General features: G+C 40.5%; 1 protein-coding gene across 1 annotated transcript in view; it reads left to right on the plus strand.

Moving 5' to 3' along the window:
* The window catches only part of GLI3 (GLI family zinc finger 3), a 208,799-nt gene that overhangs the window by 137,718 nt on the left and 57,648 nt on the right, over positions 1 to 13,433 (plus strand). The window contains exons 5-6 of the mRNA XM_074843243.1: positions 1,321 to 1,526; positions 6,465 to 6,611. Of these exons, the coding sequence (XP_074699344.1) occupies positions 1,321 to 1,526; positions 6,465 to 6,611 (353 nt within the window). The remainder of the gene's footprint in view (positions 1 to 1,320; positions 1,527 to 6,464; positions 6,612 to 13,433) is intronic.

A 13,433-nucleotide genomic window follows, 5' to 3' on the forward strand; every position in this document is an offset into this window, starting at 1 on the left:
GGCATCATGTTAGGAGTGAGTAACTTTGATCTTTGTCCCACTCCTAAGCTAGCATTTCCGAGCTGATGGCAGGGTAGAATTGGCTCCTGTAAGATTATCTTCTTTGGCCTTTTAGGCGATGACAGCTATCTCCACTGTTCATGGTATGTGTATGTTAAAGGAAAAAAAAATACATTTCTTGTTTTATTATTCTCTGTAAGCCAGCAGCATCAAAAGAAAAGGCTGCCCTCACTGCTCTCACAGCTGCTGCCTGTGTCTGTGCTGTATATATGCTAAATTAATTGGAAAAACAGGGACAAAAAGGCATTTAGTTCGGGTCAACCAGTTGGACTACAGCAAATGCATGACAGGCTTAATCATTGTCTTTTGCCAAAGAGCAGGTTGGCAAGGGCAGGCACTCCAACCCCTTCTGATGAAATTTGGACTTTTTCCAGTGCCTTTGGAGGCAGGATGCTGCTAGAGAAAGGTCTCCACACAGAGCCCGGACGCTGTCATACTGACAGGGTGGGATGATGGGGAGAGTTATGGCAAGTTATTTATCTTTTGGCAGCTCAGAACTCAGCTTTCAGCCTTGGTTCATCACAGCTTCATACATGTAGCCTGAAAAGGCACCACACCTCTCCCTTTGCAAGAATGAGGTAGTTAATTAATGTGGTCTTGTTAAAGGCATTAGTCTCTGGTACCATGCTAAAAACCAAACATATGCAGCAATCTTTCTTCCTTTGCCACCAAGTTTTCTGCATCCTTCATGGGAAGGGACATCAACAAAAAAATGCTCTAAAGGACCCAGCTATCTTAATGGCTTACAAAGTTTGGGTCTTCTGAAGTGACTTCTGTATAAACGTGCAATCTCGTAGTTTCAGGAAGAATAAGCTGGCAAGTGAAGGGAGTGGGCGCAGTGTAGTTCTCAAAACTCTTTTTCTAATAGCCACATGGTTTTGAAGATGTAGATGATTCAGCATCTCAGTATGTCTTCCGTATTGCAGCAAGAATTAATATGTGGTATACAGGGTGCATATTTCACACTAATTAAAGTGATTTTCTGCTGATCTCCATGGGGAAAGGGTATTGAGGGATGTAAAGATTAAACCAAATATAAACTCGTGTTAAAATTTGTCAGAGAAATGTTGCTAATAATGGGTATAGAGAAGAACTAATTTCCTATCCTTTTTGTTTCCAGGCAGTTGACTTTAGTGGAAGCTATTACATGTGCAACCCAGTTGTTATTCTTCAAGAAATGAATGTGTTACCTTTACAGTATTTTTCTTTATCATGTAGATAACCTGGATGGTTTTTGTTTGTCTTTCTTTTTTCTTCCAGGCCTTCTGCCTTATCTAGTAGCCCGACATACTCAGAGCTTCCGTTCCTTAGAATCTCCCCGCACCGAAATCCTGCTGCGACATCAGAATCTCCCTTCAGCACCCCTCACCCATACATTAACCCCTACATGGACTACATCAGGTCCCTGCACAGCAGCCCATCCCTCTCCATGATCTCAGCAGCCCGTGGACTCAGCCCAACAGACGGTGGGTTAAGACAGGCTTCCTGTTTTCTGTCATTGTAGCAACTTAAGTTATATTAATCTTGTCAACATTTTTCCCCCCTTGTTCAAAGCAGCTTCAGCAGGTTTGTCAGACATATTCATTATGTCATAAATGTTTCAATACTTCATCAGCCGATCATGGCTCATTTGTACATCTCACAAATGTTGAAACTTCAGGGAGAAGAAAAAAAAAAAAGCCCTGCTTCATTCAAAATTTAAGCTGGAAGGGTGGTATATGTCTTGTGATATCTTTTATTGGTGGAGCTGAGCTGGGGTGTGATTCTGATCTCCCAAGAAATCCACTGTATCTGCACTGAATTGAGCCAGATTCTTCATGAGTGCACATCAGTGTATAACCATGGAGTTCTTCAGGTGCAAAAGGCTTGTTAATTAAAATAGTATTTTTCAGTCATGTAAAGCATGCACTGTCTTGTCATATTTAGTCAATAGTTCTGTTAAAAGTTATGTAGAATTATTTCAGTTTATCCTAGCCAATGATATGGCCAAATGAAATGATGCTGGTGCAGGAGACGTGGCTGATGATCAGGACTGGCCGCTTTTGTTTAAATGGTGGGCAGTATACTTGAAATACCAGTGCTTTAGGTCTTGGTGTGACCATGGCTATTACTTTCCAGGTTATTTGTGTTGAAGTGAACTCCTGCAATCACTCTTGGCATTACTCTTGACACATTTCCTATTCATTTCAATGGGAATTTTGCCAAAGCGAGCAATGAACAGAATTGTAAAAAGGCTCAGTCTTGTTAGCAGTAGGTTTTTCAATAATAGAGTAAGCAGTTTGACATTTCAAAATTGTAGCATTTGCTGAAAAGAGATAAAATACAACATGATCGGAAACAAATATGTAGTGAAGATAATTAAACTTTTATTTTAACTATGGGAAAGATCTTCCCAGTATATGCAGAAACTCACCAAATGGAGCTAAACTGCCTTTAGCTGAATTTGAAAAATGAGCTGTGCACCCTATCCAAACGGATAACTAATTAATCCTCGCTTATAAGAACATATACCTTTACAGTTAATCCATTAGTTATGGGCACATATTCTTATGAGAATAAATTTTAATGACCTATTGTCAGTCAAGGTATATGGCATGCACATAGGGCTTTCCTAGCAGCACTTTGGATGTTGTATGAATCCTTGCTAATTCTACCCTTTTTATTTTAGCCAAAGTATTAAAAAAAATATTTTGAAGGAACAGTTTGAATGCTCAGAAATACATGTTTTGTCTCAGGGAGCTGAGTCAAAAATTGGGAAAACTCTTGCAGTTGTGTATTTGGGCTTTTCACAAAAGCTAGTATGCAGAACACTTTGCTATCTTTCCTTCAAGAATCTTCAGATCACATGCCTGCAGAATTTCATTTATGCTTAGGGTATGCTCTGGTTGCACATACATAGGCAGGAGGGAAGGAAACCACCTATCACAACCATGTGACATTAATCTGTGTATGTTCTTGGTCTTGGGTACACAACACTGAAGTCACTTGCATAGATGTAGGTAGATCGTGCTATCTGAGATAACACTGGGGTATCTAACCCAGTACCCAGCTGACACTCCAGAAAGGCAGAGGTCTTCTGGAGGTGCTTTGCCATATTCACCAGGCCACTGGTAACCTCTCTGAAACTCTAGGATGTCTCAGGGTAGAATTTGGTTCCAGATTCTGGCACCTGAATTTAGGTCTTTACAGTATAGAAATCTCTCTGTGATCTTGGTGCGCTGTCTTGCCGTTATAGTCCAGTGAGTTCTAGGTAGTGCAGTCAGTGGAGCCTTAGAGAACTATTCAGTTAACCCAAATACAGACACTTGCATGTTACCAGCTGAGTCTGGAGCTCCATCTTAACTGCACTGGTGCTAAGATTCATCTGTCTACAACGTAGGTGTTTGGTGTCAGTTCAGGTCTGAAATACCTTGCCTAAACTCCAACTGCTTACCTCGGAAAGGCAGTTTTCTCCTCTAAGGCCTGTCTCATACCTGCCATCCTCATGTAGGTGCCTTGGATACCCACGGGCTTTCAGATGGCACGAGACACTCAGGTGTGGACAATGCAGTTGAGTATGCTCTAACACTTGTCCCCTGAGCTTTGATTGCTGACTGTATACACAACCTTAGCTTTTCATAAGTACAAACTAAACTTACTAGCTTAAGCGTCTTTCTTTGGGTTTTAAACAAATACACGTTACTTCACGTTTCCTCTAGACTCACAGCTTATCTTTGATCAGTTACCACAGCCCAGGTGTTGTGCAGCACCTCGTGAAAATACAGTAACTTGATTGAAGCATTGGAGATCTTTCAGTAAAACAACGTGCTTATTGAACAGCTGTTAAATTTGTTCTCTGGAATCCATAGTTAGTTGTGTGATCAGTCAGGTATACAATGAAATGCTTTTTTCAGGTGTAGGTTCCTGGGATCACATAGTCCAGGTCATGGCTTGGGCACTACTAGAATGTAAATTAAAAACCCCTGTGATTTAAAGGGGTACGTGCACATAATGTACTAATAACATAATGGACACCATGGCTTAGGTCATATAGCATTTGAACTATGAAAACTTGAAAGTTGTAATTGTTCTTTTGAATGTCATAGCAAGATTTCTCTTCCTACCCTAATTGCTTTAGGCCAGTTAGATAATTAGGTCAGTGTACTACTGGGCTCAGTCTGTCGACTCACAGATCTGGGGATGGCCAGGAGCCAAAACAATCTGGAACATAACGAAGAGCAGAGTCTTGCCAGCTGTAATTAATGACTGCCACAGCAGCAGTAATGGTAGAGTGTCTTCTGTCTTGTCACTTCACCTTACCTGGCAGAATCGGTGGGCCGGGGGTGGCCAAGTAACACAGAGGGTTCAGGGCAGGGGTAAGGACTGAGTCAGTGGTGTGTGGAGAGCAGAGTGCTCAAACGAAGCTCAGCAGCACCCACAATGCAGAAGCAAATGCCTCCCCTGGTAAAAAAAGTAGGGGCAAAGCTGAAGCTACCCAGGAACAAACAGGAGAAAATTCAGGGCTGCGGACCTTGCCGTTTACCCTTCATTTACCCTTCATGCAAATACATCATTTAGTAGGCTAATTTTTTATGTTTGAAGATGGTAGTAAGGAATGATCTTTAAAGAGCACCAGAGCATTTCTCAGCATATGGAACATTTAGTAATGCAATTATATGCTCACTATGTTTTCTGCAGCAGTTCATTTTAAAGTTCGCAGCCAATGTTATTGTTAGTTAACCCAGACACTTATGTCAGAAAGCTTAGGAAGTATTTTCAGTGTGTCTGGAACGATATGTTGGTTGCCTACTACTGTAAAACTTTTTAAATCAGTGATTCAGTGTGAGTTACTGCTCTTTTAAAATTTGTTCTGAATATTTTTCTTGCCATTTCACAGAAAGTGGTGGAGGCTGAAGTAGATTATATTTAATCGATAAATCAATTTGTAATTTGGAAAAAATACCAGCAACCTTTAATTTATCTCAGCTTATTTTTATGCCATTCCTGTTCCTGTTTGATGTACTTTTATTTTTCTGAACCTTTCCTGAAAAGGATTATATTTAGCATTATAACATCAAAAGCACATTCTTCCATTTTCTTTGGTAAAAATAAAGACAGATTATACACTTTAGAAATCTGTTGCTGAATAAACTTTTCTCCAAACTCCAATGCCTTGTTTACCTCCCTTTAGTGCAAATGTTGATTCTTTGCTTCTAAGGTTTGCATTTCAGCTTAAAATTTTGCTTCCATTCAAGATTCAGTTCCTGGGATCAAAGAAAAATCTCATTAAATAATATGAAAGAATATAAAAATAATCTGTTGGGGTGTAGCCCAAGGAACTTGAAGTATTTTAGGCAAACTTGCATACCATCTTCTGGTGAGCAGAGCATAAGGAAATTTTAACTATTCTGTGAGTGCAACAAGTAGAGAGCAGAGAAGAAGGTTGGTCACCTCAGGTCACATAGCAAGTTACACTCAGGATCAGGGTGATGAAGCCCAGCTTATTTTATGAGTACTTCTCCCCCAAGCCCATGAAATGATCCTCTACTTACGGTACCCTCTGAAGCTTGCTGAGATGAGATGATATTAAAATTATGTGGATTTTTGTGTTGGTCCAGAGTTGCCCATTATTTGATGGCATGATTGAAAACTGCAGGGGAAAGAAAGCTTGCATATTATTTTTACAGGAGAGAAAGGCTAACATAAGTCATTATCAGAGGACTGCATCAGTCATAATCTCACTGAAGGGATGTGGAGCCTATCCAGTCTGTGGGTTTGACTCTGCAAATATGCTCGTGCGTCAAGTACGCTTATATATGAACTTTGAAGGATGGGATGGCCACATTCATTGACTTTATAGTCTGTCCTCCCAAAAACTGCCCTGATGTTGTTCATGGAAAACTAGTATTTATCTTGAAAACATTTGTCCTTGTTTACTCCTAAACTTATACACAAGCTGCCACTGTGAGTGAAAATCTTCTGGTCCTCTAAGCAGAGACTCCTGAAACTGGAATGCTTATGGAAGTTCAGTCACGTTGTTACCTTAGAGATGGAGTCCTTTGGGCCAGAGATGAGGTAAATGGGAATAAAGCTGTAGGAAGGTTTTCCTGCTTTTTTATGTCACTAAATAAATCATACTAGTTTCCATTGCTGTCAGCCTGTCACTTTTTGAGTCACTTAATAATAAATATAAAAGTATGAGATCACCGAGCTCATTAATATTTTATGCCTTGCTGTTTTTTGAATGGTGTCTTTACAGTATCATTGGTTGAAATATATTGACCGGTGGTGGCATACTGCAGACATTGCATTACATTAAAAAATAAACAAGCTGTTTTAATAGCCAGAGAAACCAGCAATGTGATAAAACTTTCCTTCTCGTTTATCTTACGTCATTAACGGTGCTTTTTATGTTGTGTTTTTAGCTCCACATGCTGGCGTCAGTCCAGCTGAATATTATCATCAGATGGCTCTGTTGGCAGGCCAGCGCAGCCCCTATGCAGACATCATCCCTTCAGCTGCCACTGCAGGAGCCGGTGCTCTTCACATGGAGTATCTTCACGCCATGGATAGTAAGTGATGTTTTCCAGAAATACAGACAGTCCCACAAAGGGAACCACGTGGGTTGTCCCTGGTCTGACCCAAAAGGCCTCCACGCAGACAGAGAAGTGGGAGTCAACGTAAGCCTCCTCATGAGGCTGGAGGGCCAAAGCATTGATTGCCAAATGTACAAGGGTTACGTCAAGTCTGAAAGTAGACTTTGAAAGTGAGGAGGGAGAGGAACAGGACTGCTCCTGAAAACAGGTTATAAATTTTATTTCCTGCAGGGCTTAGGTGCTTTTGGAAATGTCCTTTTCTATTCACAGTCAGAAACTCACTTTCATTGTTAGGCTGAGTAGTTCCCTGATGTGAGCTCTCTGTTAATAAAAGGTTTACATCTGATTTTCCAATAGGAGAGCATGTTCCCCTACTTTTTTAGAGAGTGGTAACCATGCTTACAAGTTGTGTATCATAGACTGATAGACTTTGAGACCACTTCTAAGGTGAAGCAGTTTGCTGAATTCTCAAGGATTCCTGACTTAGTTTTCCCTAACATTAAGATCTTTCTTTACCCACTTCAGCATCTTTCAGACTTCTAATCTGTCTCCCTTTCTCTGGTGAAGGAGGAAGTGAGAGCACCCTATTCCAAACTGCTCACTACTGCTGCTTGTGATCAGCCAGAAGGGATTATGCAGAGCTCTCCCCTCTAGTCATAAGATGCTTACATGCTGTTTGGGATGTACTCAGTCCCTTCCAACAAGCAAAATAAAAGGTGGTGACAAGAAAAGGTGGTGACTGTTGACTCTTGCTTGGTAGTACAGAGCAACACAATAGCCTTAGACCATTTCGTGTCCCACAGCTTTTTAAAATCTTTGTTAGCATGCAGTTTCTTGTTCCCTGCTGTTGGCTGCATGCCATAGCTGCTGATCTCAAGGAGTGTGGGAGCTGGGAGGTTCACCTCTGGAGCACGTGGGAATATCGATAGCTACCCCTGCAGAACACATGCCTGGGAGTGTGAAGTGGTTGACTGACCAACAATTTTTATAAGAACCGGGCAAGACAAATAGTTGTGAAACTGGGCAGGGAAACTACTTGTTTTGTTACCTTGATAGTGAAGGATTTTTTAATTCAGTTTCTGTTATCAGTCTCACTGCACTGGTAGCGTGCATAGTGATCTTACAGTAACGTAACATAACTTGAACCCACTTCAGAAACATAATAAAGCCACACAAGTAGCCTGGACCAGTAATTAATATGCAGATTTCAGTGCTTGAAAGCTTAAGGATATGATACTTCCTAATTTGGATTTTGAGAGGAATAGGGAGAGGCGAGGTACGCTGCTAATGCACTTGATGCATATTAATAATACCTTGCAGAATGGAAACTTATGCATGGTTCAGGTAATGTAAATCTGCTGCTATATTCCAGCTGCAAGGAAAATCCCCAGCTTGTATGAATGGACATGATTTCATTGACGTAAAGGGATCATCGAATCACAGAATGGTTTGGGTTGGAAGTGACCTTTAAAGGTCATCTAGTCCAACCACCCCTGCAGTGAGCAGGGATATTTTAAACTTTCAATGTTTTTGGTTCCTATTGAGAGAGAATTTCTTAATGCATGTACGTAGCAGTGCTAAACCACATATTTGGATGGTTCTATTCAGTCTATAGGAAGATAGATACCCAGATGTATGCCAGAAAACTTAAGAAAACCAGAAGATGTTGCAGTACTCACACAAATAATGGCATTTGCACAAAGGACCTTCACGTGTTAGAGACTGTGTTTGCTGTAATCTACATAGAATTTCAGCTGTTGCATCCCAGGAATGTTATCACTTCTTACTTAAGAGAAGATGTTTTGACCTTTGCCCATAACTTCAGCCCATTTATAAAAGGTGCCTAAACACTATCTCTAATAAGGATATTTGCTGTCACCAGCTTTAGGTACGATACATTCAAAATGCGTTTTTAATTTGTTTTGTGTTTGTTTTTAAAAATTAAGATCACACATTTGAGATTCATTATAGCAGCAACTTTTCAATTAGAGATTATTTCAGCATTAAAGACAAAAAAATGTGTAGCACTAATATGCAAATGGGTTATTTTTAAACAGTAAATAGAGAATTAAAATAAGAGTGAATCCTAGTAAGGTCACCCAGCTCACCTTCTGTATTTGATGAGAATGTGTTTAGTCAGGCAATGGCTGCTTTTATCTAAATTGAGTATGAAGTTACCCTTTTACTTTGTAAAAACTAATTAAAACTATCTTAACTTGCATGGGTATACAGTAAATTAATTGTCATTAAGTAGGAATCCGAATGTCCTATCATTCATCATGCTAAAGAAAACCCCTTTCTTCTTTGTCAGAATTTTAGATTAGAAACGAGAACAAAACAATTAGCAGGAAGCCGATATTAAGACTTTTTTCAAAAAAACAATGAGAATGCCCATGTTTGCATTTAGTAACAAAGTACAGTGATCAATGCAAAGCAATGCTATTTGTTTGGATCTTTCTTCTTAAGGGTTTGTATGACAATCTTAAAAGTACTCTTTCGCCTTTGCCCAGTCTTGTCAAAGGAAACAGAAGAGAGATTGGTAGTTTCCCTCATTATCTGCTATCAAATTCTGAGCAAGTTGACTCAACTCACTCAAAGGCTGCTACTCATTTATTCCACACAACAACCAAATAGATACAAGCAAGGCATTGTTCTTTTGTAAAGCAAGTCTGTCTCCTAATTATGTGTTTATGCGGCATCTAGCACAGTAATTTGGCATCTCTACCCTCTTCTGTAGTACAAATAATAATTCCAACACCAGCATGCACTCGGCACAAAAGCATATTACATACAGTTTGTGCAGTTTTGGGCCTTTTGTTTTGCTCTGTGGTGCTGGAAAACTGATTTCAAAATGAGGATGATAGGAGTGGGAGCAGTGTTAATCAGAAAGTGAAATCTTGCCTGAGGAGCAGTAGACTTCTTGAAGCTCTGAACTTCACTGTCCATGAACTGTCAAATATATTGTGGAAGAATAAAGTCAAGATTGTGTATGCTTGATTGTCATTTTTCCTCATCCTGTCCTGTGTGACATGAAAAGTGGACCAGAATTTTCTTTGCTGCTATAAAGCTTTTTTACACTTTTGGTGGCCAGAATCCCTGATGCAGTCTTCCCATCTTCTTGCTTGATCTAAAAGGATCACATGTGCTACCTTTAAGTAAAACATCAGAGTAACTAGGACGGGAGTAGATGGGGAAGGTATTGACAGTACCACAGCAGCAGCAACTGAAATTCCTTGTTGTGGCTGTAAAGATACTGTATGCCAAAAATACTGTCTTTTAAGCACTTACATAATTCCAAAAATCACAGCCTTTTGGGTTTGATAGCTGCATTTTTCACTTGTGGAATGTTTTGCTCTGCTTTTAACTGGTGTTCAGTGGAAGGCAAGCATGTTCCCTGAGGTTTCTAGATTAACCCTGAGAGTATTAATATCTTCACTCTGATTAACTTTTGCCTATGCTTACTCAGAATAGGAGGTTTTTCTTTTTCAAAGGTGTTCAGCATTGACCTACCCCTTTTGGCATTAGAGACAATTGACTTAAAGAGTTCTGCCAGCCTGAAGAGTTAAGCCAATGTGAGCAGCTTTGGACTGGGTTTGATTTCTGATTTTCAGACACAGTTGGAGAATGAGGGTGGAGTAACAAAGTCATTCATTTTCCTCTCATACTGATGACAGATTTACCATTTTGAAAGCTGCACCAAAATTTATGACAAAGTTTCATGAAGTGAAACAAAGTTTACACATCTGTGAGCAGAAACCAGAAGGAAAAGAAAGAAGAGAAAAAAGCTTTCATGTAAAAAAAAAAAAAAATCAAACTTCCCATGTTCACAGCCTTCAGCAAAAACTAGTGCCTGAGACAGGTTCAAAGAAGTTTGATTTAGAGGGATGGGAGAAAAAAGGTTGAAGAAGTTTGATTTAAAGGGATGGAATAAATGATACATGTCTGAAGATTGCCTTATAAATGATTAAGCAATGCTAAAAACTTCAACTCAGAAATCAAATTCATGGGCAAATTTGCTGGATGGCATATTCCATTTTTGAAATTTATGATGGAGATAGATATCTGTTATTTTAGAATTGATCTCCACCTCAGGAGTGAGATCTTTTCTTCTGACACCTGCTGGATTTTTTGTTGGTGCACTCAAGTCTTCACTATCAACTACTGACTTTTTATTACTGTAATGTCTACTCCAAAAAGGTGACATTCCTAAACAAATCTTCACTGTCAGCTTCCATTTGCATGCTTTGCCAAAACTGATGGGTTTTTTTCAGCACATGCACAGAGGTAAATGGATTTTTAGTGAATCAGTGCTCCTGCATTTTTTGATTTTAAAGCATTATTGAGTAGGGAATGTAATGCTTCGGTGGGAGAATACTGTGAGCGGATGAACATCTCAAATTGCTAAATAAATATTGAAGTATTTGTTTTTAAAATAAATGCCTGGGCAGGGCTGAAAGTTGGTTTAGTATTCAGAGGCACTGACAAATTGTGACCTATTCCTTTTTATAGTAACATACTAACTAAGACTGATGTTATGCTAAATGAATGGTTTAGCAAACGTCCTGTAGCGTAATGAGTGGTCAGCTCATGCTTAAGACTTTTTAGGCATGTGAAACCTAATTAAACCACGAAGATCTGAAAAAACAGTAATTCCATTTAATTGTATTTTCAATTTTGAAAGTTGTGGCCTCCCTTGAAGCGAATCCCCCTCTCCTCTGTACAGCTCATGCTGGGCCTCAGCTGTTGAGCTCCTGCTGCGAAGCAGAAATACTCCCTTTTTGCAGGAGGCTGTTGGCCCTTAGGAGGGTGTTCCTGTCCCAGGTAGATGGAGGGGGCTGCCGAATTCCCAGGTCTAGGTGGGGCTTGAAACAGGCGCTGCCTGGAGGAGAAGTGGAAGCCTGAGACTGCGGCGTGGTGTGGCTGAAGCCTGGGCTCTGCCCCTGGAATCTGGAAGGAGTATCTTTCTCCATCACTGGCTGCAGAACTGGTGCATCCCTCACAGAGCAGGGACAGGGATGCCCTGGCAGCAGCTGGCAGGCAAGGGGGAGGTTTAATGAGGAGTGGGCAGAGAGGGCCTCTTACAAGAGCCGTAGCATGACTTAGGCAATGGGTAAAGGAGATGGGCTCAAGTGCAGAATGGGTGAGGAGGAAGAGGGAAGTCGTTCAAGTTTTTGAGAGTCTGCAGAGCACCACAGGGAGTATAAATTCCCCTCCTCTGTGATCTGTCCAGGGTGACTGTGCTTCTCTCCAAGATGGTAAGAGCTTTGAACAGTTGTTGGTAATGCTTGTCTCTGAGATGCAGGCTGGAGTACCGGCGAGTCTGATTGGGAGGTTGTGGCATGGAAAATACATGGTGTCTGATCACAGAAGCAGCAAAACACAACTGTCGTCTCCTGCTTTTATTGCCCAGTCTAGCTTCAAAGGAGAGATGCTCAGGTGCTAGTATTCTTAACAACTTCTTCACTTTTTTGATCAAACCTATGCACCCCCTCTTTAGTTAGTATCAGTAGTCCACGTTTAGCAGGCTTGTAATGAATTTCTCAAATAAGTGGCAATCCCTCTGTGGTTGTACAGATTCAAAACTGGACTTCAGTTCCATAACAAGTAATTTTTTGAAAGTGTTTCTCATGGAAATCACATTTGAAACTGTTCATACATTGGCCATCAGTAGCACACAGTGACTCTCAGTTGTAAATACAGAAATTTAACTTGCTTATGAAAAGAAGGTGATCTGTGCTTGTCCCCTCTGAGCATCTCTGCTGCCTTCTTGCTGGCACGATGAGGTCTGTGCCCATCAGTTTGAGGGAAACAGAGGGTTCATAATTATGTTCACATGACTGCAAACTGTTGCTGTCGCACATAGCACACCATTAGGATGGCTGGTAGTAACGCATGATACTGTGGTAGCAGTGTTTGAGTAACGTCTCATTGTGCTGGTCAGCCAATGCATAGCAGGTCTTCGTGTCCCCTTCACTTGCTGTTTAACCATGAACACCTGTACTTAGCTATCCCCATGTAAAACCAGATAACAGAGTTTATTCACCTCTAAAGCACTCGAATTGTATCCTTAGCTGCAACAAGTTATGTTACCACTGCTGACTTCAGAGGCATTGTCCTCATTCATGCTGGCTGAACAGTCAGCAGTGGAGAGTTGTGGATGAAAGATCTAAGTGCAAAGTATTACTATTTTTGTTTTACCATGACATGTATCTTGTATTTCCTTACCAAATATGTTGCAGCTTCTTATAGCTGCTGATCAGTGTTGGTTTTTATTTTAGCACAAACAAAAGACAGGAGGCACAGCACTAATGAAATATCAAGCAGGCACAGTACAATAGCAAGCTCATAAAAAGGAGATAAAACAGATTACATAAAATAACGTGTAGTAGCCTTTAGGAAGAAATAAAAGGCTATGCCTAAGTTTTAAATGATGAATCAAGAGCGTGAATATTCATTGAAAGACTGAAGCAGTATGGGCTAAGGCCTGTTGCGGAAACTGCACGAAGGGAAAAAACCTCTGTGTTAGCCAGATGCCAAAGACAACTGACACTCATGTTGGCTAGTTGAGACAAATCTAAGCACAGATTAGGAGAAGGACTGTATACAGAGATCTGATCACACAGTCACAGCAGCAATAACATGGCAGCTTTTAATACCAGATGAAAATCTTGGATAGCACAAACAGAAAGAAGGGCAACCCACTCAAGTGTGTAAGGAAAACATAATGGCAGATTCTAATCCAGCTCTGTCCTTGAGGTGAGTCTGAGTGGAGTCAGTTGGGCTCTTCTCCTGATTACT

This window comes from Strix aluco, chromosome 1 (genome assembly GCF_031877795.1).
Source record: "Strix aluco isolate bStrAlu1 chromosome 1, bStrAlu1.hap1, whole genome shotgun sequence".
In the NCBI taxonomy this organism is placed as follows: Eukaryota; Metazoa; Chordata; class Aves; order Strigiformes; family Strigidae; genus Strix; species Strix aluco.